This window comes from Falco punctatus, assembly GCF_963210335.1.
Source record: "Falco punctatus genome assembly, chromosome: 6".
NCBI lineage: Eukaryota > Metazoa > Chordata > Aves > Falconiformes > Falconidae > Falco > Falco punctatus.
The window spans coordinates 31,564,636-31,589,173 of record NC_137585.1 but is presented as its reverse complement, the minus strand read 5'-3'; the positions used below and the strand labels follow the sequence as shown (position 1 = coordinate 31,589,173).

At 41.5% G+C, this 24,538-nt stretch overlaps 1 protein-coding gene across 1 annotated transcript in view; it reads left to right on the top strand.

Annotated features, from left to right (window-relative positions):
• The first annotated feature begins 4,554 nt into the window (after positions 1 to 4,554).
• APPL2 (adaptor protein, phosphotyrosine interacting with PH domain and leucine zipper 2) overlaps positions 4,555 to 24,538 on the top strand; it is a 38,630-nt gene continuing 18,646 nt past the window's right edge. Inside the window, exons 1-5 of the mRNA XM_080394024.1 lie at positions 4,555 to 4,748; positions 9,643 to 9,741; positions 19,985 to 20,044; positions 20,473 to 20,544; positions 22,477 to 22,564. Of these exons, the coding sequence (XP_080250150.1) occupies positions 4,695 to 4,748; positions 9,643 to 9,741; positions 19,985 to 20,044; positions 20,473 to 20,544; positions 22,477 to 22,564 (373 nt within the window). The 5' untranslated portion in view covers positions 4,555 to 4,694. The remainder of the gene's footprint in view (positions 4,749 to 9,642; positions 9,742 to 19,984; positions 20,045 to 20,472; positions 20,545 to 22,476; positions 22,565 to 24,538) is intronic.

The following is a 24,538-nucleotide window of genomic DNA, read 5'->3' as shown; positions in this document are numbered from 1 at the left end:
TTCAGATACTATTTAAAAATTGTTTTGGAATGCTTCTGGTAATGAGAGTAATGAAAGTCTTTTTCAAATCTTTCACTTGTAAAGAATGCATTTGAAGCAATTTGTTGTTACTATCATTTAATATACCCTCTATATTTATGCAGGACAGCTGCACATCTTAGGGTAAATTATTACACCTCTAAAAGTCATCTGTAGTTCAAAGATTTCTTTGTTACTGAGTACGAAGAATAATAAATGTGTTAAATGCATAAACAGACTCAGCTGACTTAGCAAACATGTGACTAGCACGCTACTGATGAGAAATTTCTTGTGAAGCATAAGGTATGAAGCCAAAAAGGAAATATAATGCAATATGTTCTTTAAAGTTACAATGGAACATATGAGAAAGAAAACACAATGCAATATGACTTACCCTGTAACTAGTCTAACCAGAAAAAATAATTATAGTCAGCTCTCCATTAATACTGGGTGGATTATCAAATTTGGAATTAAATTATGCCAAAGATGCACAACTGCTGCCTTGTTTCCAAACAGGCCAATTAAAGCTGGCAGGGCTTATTAACTCATGCACAGCACCAACCAGGTTCACCACTGCTGCTTCCAGCCCCGAGCTGCTGCTGGGCAGTTAGGTGGAAAAGCACTTGGGCAAACCTGGAAGCATGGCATTGAGACCCCCCAGTCCTGCAGAAGGCAGAGTCCCCAGCTGCCACCTCACGCTGTGGTCCCTTTTGTCACATAAGCAAAGGCAGTCTGGGGAGGACCACACTTGACTGGCTGGTTACCAAGGAATATTCCTGACCAGCCTCAAATAGGAACAAGACTGTCATATGTAAAACCCCACATTCAAAGAGGCACCAATTTCTGCAAAACTGCAGTAGTACCGGAAGATTTTACATCACTTTGCCAAGAGATTTATGCATCAGACAAAACTCAAGCTTACAGATGAGTCCAAACTTCCTTCATCTTTCCTTTAAAATTGTTCGTTCTCTCAACCATGAGATTTTTGGGCTACATTCAGGCTTTTGCTGAAAGGAAACATCTTTTCTTAGAAACAGTACAGTTCACATAACAAATTACTTCATACTCAATGCTCAATTATTTATTGATCTTATTTGATACTATTAATTCTTACTAGTTTTGTAAGTAGTATGTATCAATTTCATTTTGACCATTCCAGGGGTTTTACCTTGAGTTCTCACATTCTAAGAGGTATTTATCTTAACATAATCAGGTCATCTGTAGGTTACAGAATACGCACATAAAAATTAACTGGCCTGCTTACTGGAAGTGTTCTCCAGCTCAGCTCACACTCCCGTGACAATTTTTTTGAACATTAAGGTGATTGATTTTAGTCTGCTAGGTGTCTGCTGTTTCCCTGTTCTCTTTCCATATGTACAATGTTCCCATTGAATGTGACTTTGAAGAATAGTTGAGAGTGTTTTTCACTAGCAAGACTTCTTGTAGTAACAAAGCATTGCATTCAATACCCAGATCTAGAAGACAGGAACTGAAGTATTGTTAGCCCAGTGCTGCGAGCAGCTCCGGGACCACACCAAATAAATGCCGTGCCACTTCTTTTCCAGATGGGGATAAAACACTGTGCACTGTGAAGCTACCCAGACAGCTCTAAAGAAACTACCCTGGGTACCAGATGCAGCACAGGTATCACAGAGTGCCCTGGAAGCACGCCACGCCACCTGGAGTGGGACTGGCCAGGCTGCTTGCACCATGCTGTGGTAAGCCTGGCAACCCAGTGCTGTAGCACTGGTACCATGCACCAAAACACATACAACGCAGAGGTAGCATCATCTCATGTCAAAGGCTTAGACACCCCCTACCCAAAGGTCTGCCTATACACATACTTAATTTTTTAATAATATTACTCCTGTTCTACAAAGAAACTGTCAAATTGTTTGGTGGTAGTACTATGAGTTATTTTAATTATTTTAGAAACATTACTTGGAGTTACCAAGACTGAAGAATAATTCTTGAGACCTAATAAAAAACTAGATGACTGGGAAATTAATTGCAATTATCAGTAATCCAAGGAAAAGGTAATTTCAATCATTAATAGGCAAGATTCTTTTTTAAATTCAAAACCACCTGGACTGTACTGGGAAAGTTCAATGAAAATTTTTTGATCACTATAAATAAGCAATCCACCAGGTTTATTGCTGTGTAAGGAATGACGCAAAAAAGAATGACAGATAGTAAAAGCATCACTCTTCAGTAGTTACCAAAGTGCTTTTTGTTTTATTAAATAAAACCAGTAGAACCTGTTTTGGAAATAGCTATCCTCAAGTTTGGAATGACAACAGGCTTCCACCCCTGAACCTTAGACTAAACAAAGCCATCAAGAAGGACAATATAAGATCTTAAAGGTTGTAGCTCTTGGAAGGGAAGACAATGTGAAATGAAAACACAAACCAGGCAGATGTTTTTTCTTGGTGACGGAAATACTTCAGCCCAATGGGGAAGAGCTGTTGCTGAACAATTTCAAGACTAGAAGGGGAAAGAAAAGGGCAGAGTTGTAACAGAAGTACTTGGGAAATTTTCAAAAATACCCTGAGCAGATACAAAAAAATCTGATAAAGCATGGTCTTCTCTTCCTCAGTGAATTTAAAATAATTTTTACAAAATCTCTTAAGAAAGAGAATATAGACTTTAACACAGACTGACAAAATTGGCTCAGAAGCAGTCATGGATTCTTAAGTCTAATGCCCAACTAGTGCCTTACTTCATATTCTGTAGACCTCTTTCCAATGTTCTAAAATTCTCTGAAACAACATTACTATGACAAAACCAAATCTATTTTTGTTTTCTCATTATGTAAATACATACTGTCATACTTGGAATTTTTGGTATTAGCTAGTGATTTTTATTATGGTACAGTGTCTTTATTCAGGCAGGAAAAGTGGACTGAACGTGAGAACTTTGCTCTTACTCAAGAGCCTGGAACAGTGAGTCCAGCTCCAGGAACAGTGGAGCAGTTATACCACGGCAGGCTTGGCACATTGGGTTAAAGGTCTTATCACAAGCTTCAGAAGCAATACCAATCAATGTCAGACGCACAGAAATATCTTAGCCAAAATTACAGGGTCCAATGATCATTTCTCATACATAATTGAAGCAAACAATTATCCAGCTGATCTGCAAAATTCTCCTACGGCCACCTGCTTGTGTAGTCTTTTAATCAGCAAAAAGAAATCTGTATTAGCAATCACCTTTCTTACCACATAAAATCTTCACTATTGTTTAAGAATGACAGAATTGGAAAAATCCACTGGGATTACATGCAAAGAGCAGGCACTTACCGCAATGGCAAAGCAGGCCAATGCTTATGTTTGAAGTACTTTCACAATAAAAGCTGTTTTTTTAAAAAAATATCTTTCTTCTTTTAAAAGGAGGCAGCAACATGAGTTGTCTGAAGACTGTGAAATTTCTTTGAAGGCTGTAACATTGTTTTACAGTCATTATTGTTGCATATTCTGTTTACTTGGCAGGATCCTTTTTAAACTCTTCAGAAACGTTTATTTCTTAAGTGAGATTTGTCTCGAGCCACACTGGTGCAACAAAAACTACAGCTGCTGAACACGGAGCAACTGCTCTGCACATCAGTAACTGGACTCTTCAACAGAGGCATCCAAAACCAGTAGCCACCCTTCAAAAACCTGAACATAATGGAATCCTTATGGATCAAAGCAAGACTCTGCTTATGCTGAAAATACCAGCTCTGTTCAACTATGCATCTAAATTAATGTCCAAATGCTGAAGTTATCCAACACAATTAGACAGCAGTGAGACAGTAATAAGAACATGGCTTTGTGCATGAAGGGCCAGTAGCTTTAATCACATCCCTCCTAACCCGCCAAGTGTCGGGATACGGCTCTACGGGGACTGACCTGCTGGGAGCACTCTGCGGTCCCAGTCTGGCTTGCGGAGTGCCCATAACCAAGAATGCATGCAGATGTCACAAATGAGGTAGGCAGGGCCGCCTCAGCCAGCTGCTCCACTGGTCCTAGAAAATGGCTGAGGCCCAGGGGTGCTTCCCTGAGCCACCCGAGGCTCAGGCGAGCTGGCTGACCCTGCCAGCAGCCCCCGGCCAGCACTGGGGTGCACCCGAGGGGGGCTGCCAAGGGCTCGCCCACAGCCGGGGGTCCTCATACCACACAAGCCTAGGCTGGAGAACGCGATCTTCCTTGGTTTCCATCACACCTACCCACCCTCACAGCCTGGGCCATCTCCTTCAGCTAAGGGGGCATCCCACTGGCTGCATCCCTCCCTCCCATCACGCTGCTTGGCCGGGGGACGGAGCCAAGCGCGGGCCCGGCGTGAGGCCATTCCAGCCTCTGCCACCGGCTGCTGGGAAGAGGGGAAGGGACGCCCTCCGTCCCCACGGGCGAGGCCGCCGCGGCGCCGGCCAGCCCGCAGTTAATGGCGGCAGGAAGCCACCCCCCGCCTGCCGCGCTCCCTCCCGCCGCCGGCCCTCCCCGTGACTCGCTTCCTCCGGCGGACGGGAACTGGGAGGAGTGAGCGGCCCCGGGCGGCCGCCCCCGCCCCGCCAGCGGAACCAGCCAGCCGCCGTGCCCCGCTGCCCGCGGGGAGGGACGTGGCCGAGCCCCGCCGCCGGGGCGTGCCAGCGGGCGTTCGCCGCGCACCCAGCTCGCCGCGCCCGGCCGCGCCGCAGCGCCAACATGCCCGCCGTCGACAAGCTCCTTCTGGAAGAGGCTCTGCAGGACAGCCCGCAGGTAGCGGCGCGAAGCGGGGCGGGGGGCGCACCGGCGCCGCGGCCGCCAGGGACAGCGCGGCCACCCGCCGGCGTGACGCCCCTGGGCTGACGGTGCCGGTGGGCAGCCCGCCGGCTCCGGCCGCGGCGGTGAGGGCGAACAGCCCGGGGGGGCCGGGAGCGGCGTCCTGCGGCGGGCGGGGGGCTCTCGGCAGGTGACGGGACGGCAGGGCAGGGCGGCGGGGCGGGCTGCCGGAGTGGGTCAGGGTGACTTCGCCTGTCGGAGTCGTCGGGAGCCGAGGTGCTGTGAAACAGGTAAACGGCACCCGTGTGGCGTCGGGGGAAGGCTTTCGTCTCCTACTGGGCATCTGCCCGGGAAAAACAGGCCGTGCCTGCTCCTGGGGGGCCGCCGGGAAGAGGGCTGGACCCCAGCGCGGGGTGCATGGCGTGAGGAGGCCGGGGCACAGCGCCCTTTCTCCTCACCTCCCCCGGAGAAACTCCTCCTTGGCGTTTTCCTCATGCTGACCTGCCTCGGTGGCACTCGGTCGCTGTAAGGGTTGCCCCGACGAGGCGAGGTGTGTTGGGGAAGGATGGGTAGGCATAGCTCCGTGCCCTGGCTTCCACCGACGTTCCAGAGGGGAAAGGAGACTTCTGCGCTGTGATCACCTGGCCCTGGTGACAAAAGTGGGCTGAAGGAATGTCACCACCCGCGTGCCTGCTCCTTTCCTCTCGTGGTGAGGCATCCCAGGGGCTGTAGTTCAGATACAGGGGCTTCCTCTGAGGGTAGATGAGGTGAGGTGCCCCCTCCCCAAAGATGACTTCCTTCTGGAGGAGTCCTAGAGAGGAGGACAGGTGCTTGCTGCCCTTCCCTTCCCAGCTGCAGGCACGGGAGGATGATTTTCTCCTCACTCCAGTGCTGCGCCCGGCTCTGTAGCTCCCTGTGCCTCATTGCTGGGGGCCATGATGCGGCACAGCTGCAGGAGTGACCCCTGCGGATGTGGAGACGCCGCAGTGAAGAACACGCCATGTTGTGATGTTTGCAGGGGGCAGAGACGTGTGAGGCCTCGAGAGCTGGGAAAGGAGGATGGCAGGAAGAAAGTTTGGGTGGAAGAGAGGAACGGGAAAGAGTGGTACTTTTGTGGAGGGGTGGGGAAGGTGCACTTGAGGATGAAGTGTGGTGTAGAGACACAAAAGTTATTGGTGAAGGAGGGAAAGAAGAGAGGGCAGGGTGGATCATCATGGATCCTGCTCCCAATTATCTCCATGTTGTAACCCTAACTCATCAGCTGATGGATCAGGAGGAGAAATTATAGGTAAGCTCTGGAGCAGATTGCTAAAAGGTGTTACGGAGTCTGTCATGAAACATTTTGAAGGAAGGACTGGACATGCACCTGTCAGGACTTAGTCTTGGGGCTCATCTTGATCACCTCTTACCCTGTTTTTCTGTGGCTCCATGAACTCTCATCCTAGTAAGAATGATTTTCATAATCTCTTTTATGTGGCATATGTGGAATCTCCATCCTTGGAGACTTTCAAAACTTGACGGAAAAAAGTGTTGAGTAACCTGTTGTAATGTCAGTTGGCCCTGCTTTGAGCAGGAGTTGGGGCAAGGTGACCGGCAGAGTTCCTTGCCAGCCTGAATTGTGCTGTGTTCCACAGTTTGCCGAAATGTACTAGATTTATTTAATATGTTTTTAGTATTAACCTCCTCACTGCGTTCTGGAGCTGAAGAACTTGACACACAGGATAAGTGAACTCATTTACCTCTTCAGTCAACACTTCCTTCAATGATTAAAAATGTAACACTGACTGAAAGCAGTTGAACAATGCACTGAATTGAATTTGGAAGTCTTCATCTTTCTTCTGACCTGAAATGAAGGCTGTTAACATCTCCTTTGCAATTACTGGAAATACCAAGCCGTGCATAAATCCAAGTATTTGCAGGATGTTTTGGCTTGATTTGGTCATTACTTTTTGTTCAAGTCCTAGAGCTTTGGAAGGGAGGGGCGTTGTTTAATTTTTGTAATGGCCCAGTGTTGCTAACATCTATTTTCTCATGCAATGAAACAGGGATGGTTTTTTTTCAGTCTGTTTAGCAACAGGGTACCCCTGTGAGCTAAGTGCTACAAAATCAAAGCAAAAAGGCAGTCTCTGTCCCACAGAACTTACAGTGTAGCAGCTTATGGGATCATTTACTTCTGTGTAGTGACCTAATTCTCCTCTGCCCTGTGCATTCACTTACAGTAATGAAAGGGATGGTAAAATGAGGATATAACCTCACTTTGTGTAAACTGTGTGAAGTATGTGAATTACGTGCAAGACAGAATTAGGCCAGTTATTTCTTCATCAGTTTTCTGAAACTTGATTTCTCTCTCTGCAACAATATAGTTCTTTTGTCTTGACTTGTCTCCAAGCGCTGGCTGAAAAAGGCCTTAAGAAGTGTCTTAATTTTGAGGTGTTTGGCCACAAAATAGAGAAATTTACGTAAGCAGTCATGCTAAAACAAGGGAAATACTTTCAAGTAAGTAGAGAATTTTTTCCTGTTTCCAGAAGCCAAGATAGTGGTGCTATTAATGAGGCCTCCTGAATGTTAGCTTAAATTTGGACCACCACTGGTTTATTTCAGCAGCATTAGCTGCTGTTCCAGAATTTGTCAAAACAGCAACAATGAAAATATACACATGCTGGTATTTTGTTGCAGTGATTCAAAATGGTGTTCTTAAAGGTAAAAGTTTCCAATAATAACTTCCAAATGGTTTGAATCATTTATTGTTTTTATTATTTTTGAACAATGTGCTAATAATTGAGGCCAAGACTTTCAGAAATTATTTCCCAGAGCTGGTCTACTTCAACCCATATTTAGACATCTGAAAAACTGAACCTGCAAAAATTTAGTAAGATTTAAGAATGTAGCTGATATTCCTGTGTTTGGAAAACTTTTCCAGCATGCAGAAGTGTTTGATCTGGAGCCTACTTCAGGCAATTTCTTTATAACTTCTTAGTCTTGGCTTGAGATTTGTCTTGATAAAACATTGTGTAAAGTTTTATTGTTTATGCCTTCCCTAGATTTTTTTTTTGACTAACTGTCTTCATACCCAGTACTTTTCATGTGCTGTTGTAACACAAAACAAGGAAGATGAGCACTGTCTAGATAGAAGATAGTTTGTTGACATTAGTTTTGCTTGGTTTAATGCATCGTTTAAGATAAAACATTTAAACCCAGATAATTTTGAAAAGCAGTATGTTCTCAATTACTGAATTATCTTAGTGTGGAAAACTCAAAATCCTGCCACTGTCCTTGTAGGGAAGTTCTGCACAAAGGTTTTTTATGAGTTTGGGTTCTTGGTATCCATTTCATTGAATTGGCCTTCTCTCCATTCTTTAGTTTTTATGTACTCTTTATTTGAAAACAGTACCTTGTATTATGTATCTCCTTACATGCTAAGATCTCAAACAAGTTTCCCAAATGCAATGACTGGTAGTGACTCTTAGGTAGGAAGTGTTGTAGCAGCTTAGCATGTTAGTAGACTGAAGTTTTGAGAGCTTTCGAGTTACTTAGAGTATAGAAGTATTCCTGTGCAGTGTATAGAACAGAACCCAAGGACTGACTCCCGAGTTACATACTTTAACTGCTGAGCAACACTAATTTCTGGCTTAGATACATCTCGGCAGAGATGAAGTGATAGTTGATCGTAGGCCAGGGTACATGAAGGATGCTGATTTTGATTTTTTCAGGACAAATATAAAGTCTGGGTAGAGGGTTTTGCAGAGAAGAATAAATGCCTTGGGGAAGTACATGTGCCTTCTGTTAAAACAGCGGAGCATTCTTAAAATGATCTTAAATCTTGGGGAAATAAATTTCCTGGATTCAGGTCTGGATACTTCAGGTACATAGGAAATTCCCGTAATAGGAGGATAGATAAAGCTTTTGCTCTGTTACAGGACTGAGGTGATTATGAAAGTACTGGAGTTTATGCGTGCCACTCACATAAGCAGATGGAACTAATTAATGTCATATGTTAGCTGTACAGATGGAAAGACATTGCCAGTTAGCGTCAAATAGATTGGATTTACCAAAGTTAGGACTAAGGATGGATCATGACTTTGTTAAAGGGACAGCCGTCCCACTTTCATTATTGCAATGATCTAGCAAATTCTGGAGCTCGCATTATTCCGAGATATCTTTGTGTCTGTCTCAGGAGCTGTGTCAGCAATGTAATTCTTTGTGCCTGACAATTCACCAAAACAAACCAAAGGAATTCATGTCTTTAAGATAACACAAATCATTATGCTCTTTTTTTCACCCCATTTGCTGACAAGGGTAGGCTAGCAGAATGGAGAAAGTACAGGGTATCTCTGAGTGGGTGTATTACTTCCATGCCTGTTTTTGTAGATGAACGCTCAATTGTTTGGGTCGATTACATCAGCTGGCTTTGGCAGTGGCCCTTTAAGAGTTGCTCAAGACAGTTGAGAGTGAATAATACTCTGTAAATTGTCTCATGGAAAGAGGTGCTTTTAATGCAGTCTGACATTAGAGAAGTAAAGTGAGCAAGCAGTGGTGTTTGACCCAGTCCTTAACGTGGTTTGGATTACTGTTGTCAGCAGGCAGATATTCAGGATTTTTTACATTCCTGATTATTTTGGAAGGAATGTCTATTAGTTAGAGCAAGAAACAGGGAGTCAGAATTTGGCCATAGCATTTTATCACTTTGCTTCCTTCTGCCTCAGTTTACCTATCCATAATAGGAGGACTAATTTCTACATATTTTGAGATTCTGAATAAAGAGAATCATGCAGTGTTAAAGGCTTATTTCTGATTTGTGTTTTTTGGTACCATCTACTTACAATCATTTATGATTCTTTTTAATATTTTCACTTGGGACTAAAACCATTTGCTTTTTTTTCTTTTATTGAAGACTCGGTCTTTGCTTAGTGTCTTCGAAGAAGATGCAGGAACCCTTACTGAATATACAAACCAGTTGCTTCAGGCAATGCAACGAGTCTATGGTGCTCAGGTAATTTTTTATTTGTTTCTTTCTTTTGTTTGATGTGGAGTACAAGATAAATTGCTATTATGATGCTGTTATGTACATGAAAGTTGCCAAGTATCTGCACCTGTTGTGGTTTAAGATGAGTTGCAGATGTTTTCCATCTGGTATCTCAGCCTCTTCCTGCTTTGATGTTCAGAAAGGTGATATGCATGCAAAAAATCCCTGCTTTGTCTGTCTCCAAACAATTAATGAAATAAAAATTGTTTTATGTCCTTGCCTTATGGTACATTGGAAGGCCAGCCTTGACAAAATCACTTGCCTGAACATAGACACAATACACAGATCAGTAAGTATTCACACTGACTTTAGGCATCTAACTTTGATGCTGCGACTCACCATTTGGAAGGAACGGACTATGTCCCTTCATTACAAAGAGAATGTACACTTTGAATCATACTGAAGTTGAGTACCTAAGGTAGTCAGTGTGAAAAATATGGGAGCAGGAGCAGAAAAAAATAACACTTTTTATAAAGTACTTACATGACCTAGATGACTAAATCCCTTTGAAAGTAAAACTTGTAAGGTAAATTACATCCAGTGCTTTGTAAAATACTATTCTAAATCAGAGAGATTTTCAGTGAATCTAGGATTCCCATGTGCATAAAACTAGATATTTCAAAGTACCCTATCTAGGTCTTTAAAGACATGCACAGTATCTCGTGGAACTTTGCTAGTATTTATGTAGGTTACATACCTGAGTTCCTTAGAAAAAATATTTCTTCTATTGAACTGGTAAATCTGAGGAGACAGAGAGATGAGATTGCAGGTATTTTGAATTTATTGGAAGACTCAGTGCCTGATTCTTATGTTATCAGGAATCAGTTCAGCTATTATACTACAAGTGTGTTGATTTGGTGGGATTGCTCTTTTGGGTGACTGATAATATGCCTTGAAAGAGCCATCTGCCTGGGATCTAGCTACCTACACCTGGAAGATGCAGCTTTGGAGAGCTTCAAAGTCTTCGTGTCCTGGATCCTGTGCAAATGCAGCGCAATCGGAGGCTTACAGCACAGCTTAGATGCTTGATGCTTAGAAAACAGTACAGTGCATAGTCAGGGGCTGAAGGGGTGACATGAAATCAGAGTCACAGAGCTTGAAGAGTAGCAAGAGTCTGGGCATGCTGGATGGTAGAAATCTGAGACCAAAGAGCAGGTTGGATTGAAATGAATGAAAGAAGGAAGTCGGGAGGGTTTGGTTTGACCATAATCAATATGAAGTGTCCAGCTTGTGGACCACATATCACTTTCCCCTGCCGATGCCTTTTTAGGATGGCATTTTAGGGATAGGTTACTCTGGCCTGTGATTCATGAAAAAATGCTTTGTCTGCTGTTTTTTGGCCTCTTTGTCTCAGTTTTTGGCCTTCTCCATTTCTGTTGCCCCACAGTTAGGACATTTCCTCTTTCTTCTCACTGTCTCAGCTCATTTACCCATCTGTACTTTGCAGTACTACTGAGTCTACTTCATTTTCCCAGCATTTCTTGGCCACTTTCTTCCTGCACGCTTCCTGCTTTAGTTTGCACTAAATACTCAGTCACTTGTAAAAATGGGATGTGTTCCTTGAAAAACCTCATGAGAGTTTGATGCTGTTTTGAGATGGGAGGTGCAAAGCAGTCAAAATTTGTAAGGATGTGGAGGCGGGCACCACCCTATGCTACCATTGCCTTAGGAAAATTCATGTTTAGTGGCTGATGTTAGGGACTTTACCAAGTACGCTGGCTCAATATTTAGTGTTCTTCGTGTTGCTGCTCCTGCTGTTTAATTCCTTGGGAATCTCTGTGTGTTGTGACTTCAGTTTGGGTTTATGATCTTAGAATCCAGTAGTGGCAAAAAAAGACACTGCAGTAAAGCATAAGTAGATCATATTATATAAGTGGAAAAGAAACCTTTTGTGGTTCTTCTTTCCTATATATACTTTACAAGTTTTTGATATTTTTGCATGAGACTTGAAATAATACACTGAAATTGGGGCAAAATTCTGTTATTTTTTAAAAAATAAAAAATAATGGAAGTTTTTAATTCAGCCATATATGGTGGTTAATTCCCAAGAGAATGGAGGTATTGTATAGGCTAACATTGATTTCTGCCTAATTTTACTGAACTTTGCATATATTAATATGTTCTTTCCAGGTGCCATTTCTGAATATTTCAAAGGAGAACATACTTTCTGACTGGATTCACCCTCAAAAATTGAGGCACACACCTTACTACAAAATTTTATGATTGCAATTGCTGTAGAAAGAGAAGTGTGAAACTGAGTTGTCCACTAAACATGAATGGACAGTTAAGAAAAATCTGTGTGTAATATTTCTGTGCGACCTAATCACAACTTGAGAGAAAATCAACTTTTGCTCTTGTTAGGAGACACTTTCAATAGCAGCATATTAGGAAGTGCTACCAACGCATTTTGTTTTAAGAGGGAATGTGATTTAGTAGAGAGAGTGTAGAAGTTGAGAGTATTGAGAAGCCAGGTTCTGAGTTTGCCTTTTTGTTTTCCTGACTTGAATTTTGTCTTTGCAAGTCATTGTCATTCCCTGCTCTGGTTTCCTTATCTGTAAAATAGGTATTACAATTACTGACCTACTTTGAAGCAGTGACCGTAAAAATGGCTGGAATCACAGTCATGGCAGTCAGACAAAACAGCAGTGGGTTCTACCAATCCACAGTATTGAAAAATTGGGGGTTTTGTCCCCTCAGAAGAGTTAAGACAGTTTAAAAATGTTAATCTTGTTTTCTTCCTAACTACCTTCTGAATTTAAAATTTCCCAGATGTCTCAACCATATTTTCAATTTTTTTTAGTAGTTTACTAGAAGTTTGGTGTTCGTTTTGATGAAAACTCAGTTTTTAGTGTCATTCAAGCCACTGCAGCTTGTGATCAAATAACAGGGTTGATGGTTCTGAAAGGATGCAGTGTGAAGTCTCAGGGGAGTAGCAATTAGTACCAACTGCATGCTGCAAGTTATCCATGTGGATATATGCATATATTTGTCCCAGAACACTGCTTCATGTGCAGAGCACTAAGTTTGTAAATGGACAGCTCAAGCTGCTCTAAACTCTTGGATCAGCATGTTTGAAAGGAATGTGAGAAAGAGAAATAGTTGCCCAGAGCTTTTTAAAACACTTACGAAAGTAGAGAACTTTTTGAATGTGCCTTTTGTTCTCCCCTCTTTTTTTTTTTAAGCTACAGGTTTCTGCTAGGTGCTGGGAACCTAACTTTTCAGACTTAACATGTATTCAAGCAGGACCATTTCGCATGCCTTTAACTTTTCTGATGACAGTAGGACAGTCGTTGGGATGGTGCATCAGTTGGGATGGGCTTCAGTAAACAACGTAGGCAGACCTTCGAAATGACAAACCTTTGTCCAAAGAGTGGAAGGATGGATCTGCAGCATCTTGTTACAGGGTAGAGGCATTGCAGGGTGTAGCAGTGGATACACTGCCTAGGCACCTGGAGCCACTTGATGTGGAAGACCTGATAACACTAGGCTGCAGCTGGGTGATGCACTGCTGGCAGATTGCCTTTGGCTGCAGGGCCCTCAATGTGTCAAGTCCCTGGTTGCTGTGCAGGACCAGGACAGTGCTCTTACCTCTTTGAGCACCCACACCAGGTGTGATGGGGTGGTGACTATTTCTCACATGCAGTTCTTCAGTGAAAAACAGACTGCAGTGCTACAAGGCAGATGCAGTGCATGATGCCGTCATTAAGAAGTCACAGGAACCAAGTGTATGAGCTGTGGTCAAGGAGTGAGGTTTAGCTGATCTGGCAAGGCCATGTGTGTAAATATAGTGAAGCATTTATGTATTTCTTCATCAAATAAACCACATCTGTGTGCGTACATACTGTACTTCCTGCTGTAATTCTCCCATCTGTGCTGCGGTACCCTGAAGTAGTTTTCATGTCCGTGGTCTTATAGAGGAAGTCTTCCTTGCAGAGTTTATTCCTGTAGTCCTTGCAAGCAAGTCCTGGTGCTGCATCTGGCGTTGTTGCTATCTGATTTCTGTGAATGTTGTATTCATCATTGTGGACATTCTATTACCTGAGCAATACATAATGCAGCTAGCAGGAACTATTAGAACTTCATTTGCTTAAGCTGCATGCTGCGGCTCTTGGAGCAGTGTATGAGCAAAGTATGCCCAGTTTATGTTCCTGACTTCCCACTGCCATAGTAAACTATTTTCAGAGCTTTACTGTTATCTCCAGTTCTTCATCATAATATTAGAAATGGCTCAGCTGGGATCTTCACTTGAAACAAAATGCCATTTAGAAACTCTGGAGACTGTTGTGTCTCTACTATTAGAAGGGATAAACAGTTAAGTACGTTAGAGGAAAATGAGGTTCAGTATTTTGTCGTTGGGAAGAGGTTTCATCTCATTATTCCTGACAAATCTGTCTGGGTACTAAGAGTGGTGATGGCAGAAGAGGAATAAAAAGAAACCCATGTTGCACTTACCAGTACATCCAGAGAGAGAACAGCATGGGAATTGTCAGCATCTGTGTCTCTGTGAGCAGTTGTCTTGTGATTCCAGAGTCACATGGGCAAAATGGCAACAACCTCAGGGGCCCACTGCCTTTTTATGTCCAGACTCCTAAGGAAATTCTTGACAGTTATGGGATAGTCCTGGGTTATATGTACCACATTACATGTGTATCAGGACAGCTTGAATCTGTCCAGGGCTATTTTAGGTAGTGCTTTATACTAGTGTTACTTCTGTCCCCAAATTCATGACACCTCATGTCAGCATTTTTCAGCAGTGATGCTTGTTTCATCTTTCAATGTATTGACTTCACTAGGTTATAACTCAGTAGGTAAGTGTCAGGCTGTCTAGGGCATGCATGTATTTTCATATTTATTATGTTGCATAGCAAACCCCAGGTGTTCTGAATTCTTAAATTAGTTGTGCTTGAACTGACAAGTAAGCACTGGTAGTTTTTCTTTTTAATTGCTTGCTTTTTGTGTCTGAGGGAACATTGTGTTGTCTTTTCAAATGCTAAGACTTTTTTTTCCCCAAACCTTTTGAAACATTAAAGTTTAAATGAGCATTTTGTAAATTTTAAGTTCCACATAAAGAAGCTTCAACAAAGTATTAGATAGGAGAAACACTTACTACAGTTGTCAGCACTGACTTCTGTGAAATAGCATATATATTATTGTTTCATATTCATTGTAAGTTTGCATCATATACCTCTGTACTTCCTGAGGCATATTCACCATATGTTGCTAACAGAGGTAAGCAGAGCCTTATCACGTAAGAATGTATTTACAAAACCATGGGAGTTGTTTTTAATACTGCCTGTGAAGTTGGAGTTTTCACCATGCCTGGAAGCAGGTTAACTTTGCACTAAGCAATATCTGGAGCTTTGAGTCCTACAAGGAGGTGTAGATGTATGGATGCCCTGCTGATAGTAATTTTGCAAGAAACTGAAGATTCTTACTCTACTGAAGTAGCCATCCTACTGTAGCTGCTTTTGCTATTTTACAGCAGAGTTCTGACTAGTGTCTTCTATTTCGTGAAGCTATTAGTTGATCCTTTGCTGAACCATTCACATTTGTGAGGACTGAGTGCCATGCTGTGAATCAGCAGCAGGGCAAGCTGTATGTTAGCTTGATCTTATAAAGTGCTGGGCAGCCTGAGCACCCATGTGAGGCTTAGCTTCTTTCAGCCTTAGATTCACATTTCCAAGTCATTTAATATGCAAACCAAAGCCTGTAGGGCTGTTGCATTTACTAGATTGATGGAAAATTCTGTTTTGTAGGAAGATGATATGCACATGCTGCATAAAACTGTTGTATCAAGACCCAGTTCTTTCTTTGCTGTGCCTAGTTTTGAAGGTGAATTTGTTCCCTAGTTCTGAAAGGAATAGAAGGCTGTAAATGCCTCACAGACCTCTTCCTTCAACCACCTACACCTGGGTTTTTTTTTTTCCTCATTTATGAGGCATTAAGCTTTCCCAGATGCAAGCCACATTTTATTACATGTCATTCTACACGTACAGGGTACGTGAATAAATACCTTTAGCAGTATTTTACTTGTTTACATGCAGAATCCTTTGGCAGTTCTGTCTGTTGGTTACTTGCAGTTTTAAAAATGCCAGCATTAGCTGGAGTAGGAAAGTAGCTTTGCAGAAAGCTTCATTATATTGGGATTGGAACTGGACACGCTGGAGTAGTTCTCTGTCTTTAGAAGTTAATTTATAGCTCAGCTTAATCTTTTACGTGCCCTCAAATCCGTAGTCTGTTAGATGACTGTCTACAGAAATATTTTTGGACTTCAGTGTATTAGCCCTCAGAGTTTATTGTAGAAAAATACAAAAAGAGACCCTAAAAAGGGATAGACTGCCTCACTGGTAAATGGTTAACAGCAGAGATTTTGTTACAAATGGGTATGAAAAAAATCATACTCTTCTGATGATATGTACAGCTTGGTGAATAAAGGTGATAATGAAGAAGGTGGAATCAGCCCAGAAAAATCACATGCCTTTGCTCTGGCGCTAGATCAGAAAATAAGTTGGACATTTTCTTGCTGACTTATTTAAAGGCAAGGTACTGAAATAACTTGAGAATTAAACAATGATTTTTTTAATCTGTTGATTTTTCATTTCTAGTAGATTAATGCTAGATTCAGGACACCGCTTTTATTACCTCATCTATGTGCACTGGTGTTAGCAAACTTTATTAAAATCTATGCCTAGGGCTAGCATGCCCTAGTATGCCAGCTGATGTTAAAAAAGAAAAAAAAGCCTACATATCTGTAATCATAACTGATTGCTTGATACCTGTTTGCATACAGCCTTCCTTCTGGTATAGTTTTCTACATTAATGCTGCAGTGATGTTTTGCCTGCTAAGTAAAGCCATCTGATGAAAATGAATGTATTTGTGATGCCCAGTACAGGTTAATTTTGCCTTCATTTAGAATACTTGGATTTCTGTTCAGTATTTTATTGAGTTTCTGCCTGATAAATCATCTCTTCAATAGCTCTCCCACTCCATAAATGCTTGATGAATTCTGAAATGTCAAGGTAATGTGGAAGAGATGTGAAGCGGGCAGTCAGGATTGTATCGTGGCTTTTCTTTTGCTGTGGTGTACTGAATTTCAGATACTTCAGGGTAAGGGGAGTGAATGTTGCTGTATTCCATGGGAAAATGTCTTTGAAATAGATTAAAACCTGTTAAAATAATTTGCCTGGATGTAGTGGATCTGTCAACTGAAGCAATGCAAATAACTTCTAAGTCCTGAGACTGATTAGCAGCCGGGCAGGGATGGGGGTGGTTGGAGAAGCCTGATTAGGAAGACATAGGAGGAGGATTAAACCAAACTTCCCCAGATTAGTGTGCTTAGCAATGCAGTATTACCACTAGGTCAGCAGAGCACTTTGCCTGCTTCCTGTTCCTTACGCAATGTAGCTGTGTTTCAGTTTGCTAGCTTAATTTCATTTATTTACAACTGATTGGTGTGTGGTTTTTCTTTTGGTTTGTTTTTTCCTAGCGATAGAACAAATGATTTTGTACCTCTAATGGGAACAAAGTCTGGCAGAGGTTGGGAGGGAGGATGAAGGACCCAGGATTAACTCTTCCACATGGGCAGGGATTGACCAACAAGTTTGTGGTGTTCTGATGCAAAGAACCGAGTCTATAAATGAAAAATGTGACCTGCTGGCATCAGTGGGATATCAGTGATGTGTGGAACTGTTGTCCCAAAATCAGCTCAAAATTCCAAAGTAAATTTTCTGTCAGGCCCTTCCATCAATTTGTTCTGTAGCTGGAGTAGCATGCCATGCATGTCTGCTTGAGGTCTGTATGTGACTGTTGTCACCTGATCATATACTTGCTATGATGTTGTTAACTTAAATCCCTTTGAGACCCTCATATGTGTCCCTCCATTATCCTGTCACATACTGGAAACTGCTATTGGGGAGTGGTGATCACTGGACGGTGCTTCTTTGCATTGCCTATCTTCATACTGTCTCACACAGATAAGTAATGATGCTGTATGTTACTCTTTGGATATTGGGTGAGGAAATTGAGGATCTGGTAGTCTCTAAAAACCAAGTTTTGAGAATGGCTAACAGAAAGGAAAAGGATGCCTTTGGTATCAACCCATTATTCTGAAGTTTCTTTTAGTGTCGGCAAGTTTAAGGCAGAAGCATTTATTTTACAGATTCAGAACAGACCACAGCTGCAGGCTTTGCAGGAATAAGTGAACTGCAACAAAAAGGGAAAAAAGAGGCATGTTTCTAATACTTTGTTTATTTCAAAAGATTTCTCTCACCCTGACCCAGCTGTACAACTGAAAGGTGGTATCACAGTTGCTGTGTGAGGACTTAATCTTGCAATTCTTAGCTCTAATTTTGAGGTTGTGTTTATGAAAAAGATCCCGGGTCTAAGAACCTCTGCTGCTTCTTGTATTCTTAAATTCAACTTTGGACACTACCCACACACATACAAACCAACCTGTTTAATGTCATCTGTCCACATGCAAGGAGTCTCATCCTTCCTGTCATCAAGTCATTGCTTGCTAGCTCCCACTTTGAAGGTGGCAAAGTCTTTCAGGTGTTCTTAGAGCCTGGGGGCAGATAGTTAATGCTCATTCCTGTCCTTGCCTGAGCCCTTAACAAGGTTTGTTAATGTATTATAAAGAACAACATCCTTTTCAATCCACTGGCTCAGGAAATACTTAAATGCCAAGTGTTTGTGTAAAGCTTTTTCATATTAAAAAGTACGCAGTCTGCATAACCAACCTGCAAATCCTTGGTGTTGTTACTGCATGAAAGTGTAATGCTTATTACTAATCGGTCTGAGACAAGACTAATCCATCACTATGAGGTGAGAAGAGTCATGGGGTGTGCATGATCTGAGTTTGGATCCAGATTAACTCAGTTCTGAGCCCTTGTTTATACCTTGGAAAGCCTCTGCTCTCCCATCTCCAGCCACCAGTGAGTATTACCACCATAGTGTTTTAAGATGGTCAGAAGTCTTTCACTCAGCTTTTCCTGCCATGTGTTCACATACAGCTGCTGTGACCTAGACCATGGCTCTGTCTGTTCTCTCTAAGCACTTGGGCACGCTTAAGACTCTGGCTAAATGTTTGGGCCTTGCTATCCTGGTTGACCCTCCTTCCTGGCATGCCAAGGTGGTGCAGAAGCACAAGGCTGTAATGCAGTATGTCAGTCAGAGATGGAATCAGGCCAAAGTAAACGGTGCTTCAGAATCTCTGGCCCAGATGGTTAACTGTGCCATGATCTGCTTGCTCAGGATGACAAGGGACAATAAGAGAGCACACAAACTCTGTCCCAGTTTTAATGGTTTTCTGTACCAGCCCCAGCATAAGGGGTGCTATTAAAACAGTTCAGATGTTGCTCTGAGTTTTACAAACTTGCATGTTTGGAGAGAGGAATAGATTATGTTAAGGTTTGAAGTTAAATTAAATGTGATTACTTTTCTGCATTACTGAGGAGGAGAAGGATTTGATGGGGGTTAAGACAGATCCCAGTTCCCCCCATCCTCTTTTGCTTTTGTTCCAGTTGTAAGTCATTATTAACAAATCAGGGACAGAATAGTTGATATACAAGTGTTAGGAATACATTGATTAAAGATTGACGTATCCAAATGGCTGTCTGTTGTTTCCAGCTGTCAAGCAAAATTAAATACCCTCACTACAAGTCTTGCTTTGCATAAGCACATCTTGAGGATGTGTGTACTTTCGCTGTCCAGTTTAGTCATGAGAGTACAGATCTGTGTGCTGGTTTGTGCTTCGGTATCAACTTAAAGCACTGCAATTACATCAGTATGTTCCTTGAGCCTGAATGCGTGATATACAGACTCATCTGCTGGTTTTCTTCATTGCTGTACATTTTGGGGAAAGACGATGTACCAATATGAAACATTCTTATCCTGGTATGACAGCTTACATGTTTGAGGTTGTTCTGGCTTTGTTGTTTTGGTGGCGGGGGCGAGCCCAAACCCAAAACTAAACCCCAAATCCTACCTCTGTTCGAAGCAGTTAAATTGAAACTGTGTGTTGATTAGGTCTGAAGCATACCTGTTGTTACTGCTTCCCTATGCAGGTATTTTGGGACTAGTTGTTTACATGCAGCTGAATGTTTGTGTAAGTAGTTGCAGATTCAGTCAAGAAGCTGGTAACAAAGTAGTAGTAACAGCAGAGCTAAAGACCTTTCATTATTTCTATTGACATGTCACTTTTGTTTGTAGAATGAAATGTGTCTTGCCACACAGCAGCTTTCGAAGCAGCTCCTTGCTTATGAAAAGCAGGTATGTTCAACGTACGACTTGGATTTCTTTTCAGCCTCAGCACTTGTGAAGAAGTCTGTGTAAATATTATGGTGTCCACAAGTTCATTTGCTTTACTTGTTTTCGTGTGAAGGCTGTTCTTTAAAAGAAATAAAATGCAAAATGTGAGTTAATAAATTTATGAAGATGCAAGCCAGTTTGTTCCTATGGTATCACTATGACTTTAAAATTAGTTTAATAAGCATTAATTATATGTTGTCTAAAATCCATTCATTTAAAACAAGAGGATCAGGGTAAAAGGGTAAAAGAATACTAATGAGTTACTGTTTTTCCATTTATTTTTATCATTTATTGCATTTTGTAGGAGCATTCATTACCTTTGTAGTAAAACATGTATTTTATACTCACCTTTATTGATTTATGGACCAAATGTGTGTTTCTGTTTCCAGCATTTTGCCTTAGGTAAAGGAGATGAAGAAGTGATATCTACTCTTCATTACTTTTCAAAAGTTGTGGACGAGGTAATTTGAATTGCCAATATTCTATTTTTACATTATAGAATATTAGTGGTTTTTTCTTTTGGGCTTTGTCCTTTTGATTCTGAGCCTTTCCACTGAAGGCTAGATTGTGCCTGGGTTTTGTAGAATCATTTATGGTAATATCAGCCTTTCATAATGGTTAGAGCTGTTTCTGTGGCTTCATCCCACATGCTGTCCTCAGAGCAAAGCTGAATTTTCTAAGTAGGAGAATTAGAAAAGAAGCTGAAGCAGGGCTTGTCATCTAGGTAGGGGCCCTTTTTTATTAGATTTCATTTAAGAATGACATTTCCATTTATACAGTGCAGTTTGAGCCAAAACTTGCCAGGGATGGATGCAGGGCAGCTATAAATTAGTAAAGTTGCAGTTTAGTTGCTGTGAGATCATGCATAACCCAGAGGTGTCTGGGGGAGGTGGCAGAAATGCCTGCTGAAGGCAGGTGGGGTACTACAGCTGTGTGTGCTGAACACTTTACTCCCTGTAGGTTGCTGCTGAGTACTGGGGATCTTTCTAAATGCTTTTGTTAGACCTGCCCATATAACACCTCAATATAATCTTGGTATCTAGGTCCTTATTGCTTAAGTATCATTTGTGACATTGTACTTTCTGTTGTGAGCAGGGCTGTGCCATCAGAAAGGTGCTGTTCTTGTTAGTCTACTTTTGGCTTCCATTCATAAGGCAGAAGGGTGGATTGAGGTCTGCTGTTTTGGAGAGGAGAGTTTTGTGGGGCAAAAAACAAGTTAAAAATTTTAGAGCATATGGATAACTTAAGTACAGTGAGAGGAATCCCAAAGGGTAACTTTTCGATTAGACTTCTCCTACTGCACATGTGCTCTCAGGGGATACTTGAAAGTTATGTTTGTTGTCACAAGTCTTGTACTTGTCTGCAACTATGAATGAATCAAAACCAGAACTTTCTCCTTCCCAGGTACAAGAGGACATCCCATTTGGGAGCAGAAAGCCGCGAGGCTCTCTGTTCAGTTCTGTCAGTCACATTTTCCTTCACAAGAACCTACTCCATTCCTCAGCCTCCTTTTCTGTGTGTTAGCTACCCCTTGTACCTGTTCCTCAGTTATCTGTTCTACACGATTGAGTTGTCCTTGTTTAGTTTTGTATCTACTCATGGGAAATACTTCATCCTTACATGCATAACCTCACCTAGAGGCCTCCAGGTTGCTGTGAGCAAATGGGCAGAATATGTCAGCATGTGGTGCGCTCCTGGTTTGTAGTATCAGGCGCTCTGGCAGTGTGATTGTTACTTGTCCTACATGAACCCATCTAATATTCTTAGCATGCCACTGCTGGCGTGTAGAGCCTTGCCTTCATCCTAAACAGTGTCACATGAGTGCTTTAAAAATAGGTCTCCATGTGCTGAATTTTAGAGAGATGCTTACAAAAACAGGAATGGGAAACTGCTCTAAAGGTAAAACATTTGAATGGGACCTTTCGCTGTGGTTGCTCCCTGTTGTGATTGTGTCCTGGATAACCCTCGTGAATGGAAAGAGATTCTAGTCATGGTGGTGGTACTGTAACTCTGTGATGTAGACACTAACAAAAACTGGTTAATAAAGCTAATTAAGATTAAATCCTGATTTGTTAAGCATTAGAATTAATGGTCAAGTGAACTGCCCTAATAACAGTATGCAGGAACCAAGAAGTTCTTGGATCCTTGGAAAACACCAGGCAGGAATTAAGCATTTAGGGGAAAATCCCCGTCTGTCTCTGATATCTTGAGAAATGTATTTTAAGCACTGAAGCACACTGAAGTACCCTTTCTTTTATTTTTATAATAAAATTGACATTTTATTATACCCTTTTTTTGTCTGCTGGGCATAAATGGCAGGCTACAGAGTGCTGTTATTTTTAATTTTTTTATTTACACTGTGTTTTAGAGTATTGCTCTATTCTCTGCTTCAGCTCAATATTCTTCATTCTGAACTGGCAAAACAGCTTGCAGATACAATGGTTCTCCCAATAATACAATTTCGGGAAAAGGATCTCACAGGTAAATTTTATTTTAAGCTTTAATTTTCCTCATGTGTTCCTTCTTGCTTATTTTATAGTAAGGGGAGACATAGTGCCATGTAATAATTTGTTCTTTGATGATTCACAGAAAAGTTTTTTTGGTGGATTTTTTTTTTTATTGCCTGCTACAGAATTTCATTGACAGGTGCATGCTTTTACTCAGACATAAACAGTGCAAGTTCATCACATCACATTTTATGCACTGTATGGTGCAAGTTTGAAAATACACGGCTTTGTTCTTTGCTGGGTCACTTTGCTTTTACATTAGTGTAATTTCACTGAAATTGTTGATATTATGATTGCCTGAAGAAGGGAAGTTTAGCAGTTAATCTGGCTTGCAAGTAGTATTTATGCAGCTTCAGAAGATTGGATTTGTTTGTTTGTAAAAAAACAAGCAAAAATGTTTTTTTAACTTCAGAGTATAGTATTTTCCCTCCCTTTCAAGGAGTCAGTCTTTAAATCCTTGCCATGCAAAGGTAGTTCCAAGTAACCTGATTGCACAAACTTCGACATTCATTAAACAGCAAAGCAATAATGCAAATGTTTGGTGTTAATTTCAGAAGAAACAAGGTCACATTCAAGGTCAAGGATATCTTAACCTACTCATGCAAAAGAAATAAGAGTTTTTACTGCAGAATTTTTTTTTAAACCCACTTTTAATCTAGCTAATCTCAGTCCTGTTTATGTACTTTTAAAGACATCATTTTGATGGGAAACAAAACAGCTACAGCACAATAATGACTGGTTTAGGTTCCTCATATGGTAGCATCTCATTTGAAGTGAAGACATCAAGGTGTTTATTTTAATGGATATGTTGTTTATCATACAATGTCAAATATAATGCAGGATTTGGAAGGTAAGATCTATAAACAATTTCCCCCCTCTTTAATGTGGCTTCATTGATACAGTGATTCTGCTTCCATCTTTATGGGTTCTGCTGCCTGGTTCATAAAAGAAGACATAAAAAGAAAACGCAAGTGAAGCCTGCAATCAAAGTCTCAACTACTTCATCACAAAAAATGAAATTTTCTTCAATGCCTCTGGATGTCAAAGTTGTTTTTTTTTTCTATCCATCCATCACAACCTCCATTTTTCTCTGACAGAGTCTGTAGAACAGTTTTTAGTAGAGGCCTGGCCATACTGACATTTCATCGTAGGATTAAACAAGGAAGCAAGGAAGATTGACCGTGTTGTTGGTTTTACTTTTGATCTTCCTATGTCTGTGTCTTGAACGCTATAGAAACTTCTAGGTTAAAGATAGTCACACCTGGGAAGAGTTTCTGTCTTTCTGCATCAGTCATGAGGAAGTGTTCCAGGGAGACAAAGGTGGTACGAAGCTGATCAATGAGTAGGTTGTTACAAGTAATCAGAGACCATGATGACATCCTACAGTTTCCCCTTTTCACTGTTGCATAATGTCTGTTCTTGTGAATGTGCTTGCTTTGTAGCTTTTTGAGAAGGGTTTTGCCAGTTGCAGCATACATAGATATGCACACTGAGAGTAGCTTGCGCCCAGCACAGAGTTAAGTCACCTGTTTAGCTTCAGAAACTCATGACCAGTGTTTGTTATGGTAAGCGTTATAGCCAGCAGTCAGATGTGTTAGATAGGTATTTCTTTTCACAGAGAAATTTAGCAAAAAATGTTCCACATTGATGAAGGTTCATGTACAGTAAAGGGGCTTACTTATGTCTCTGGGACTTGGATTTCTCAGTATCACATAAGCATTGTCAGGAAGTTGTTCAGAACTGCTGGTCTTTTATGATAGTGCTGGGCCTTTTGTCATAACAAGCATACTGAAATGGTGCTTCTTTGGGTAAACTACACTGGCAGATAGGAATCTTTTTCATAGTGATAACTTTATTAAGAAAGTAAACACACTCAATTTTTCATTTGCTATCTGCCTGTTCATTTCTCTAGCTGCTGATCTGGTTTATCATTATCAAGACAGGCACA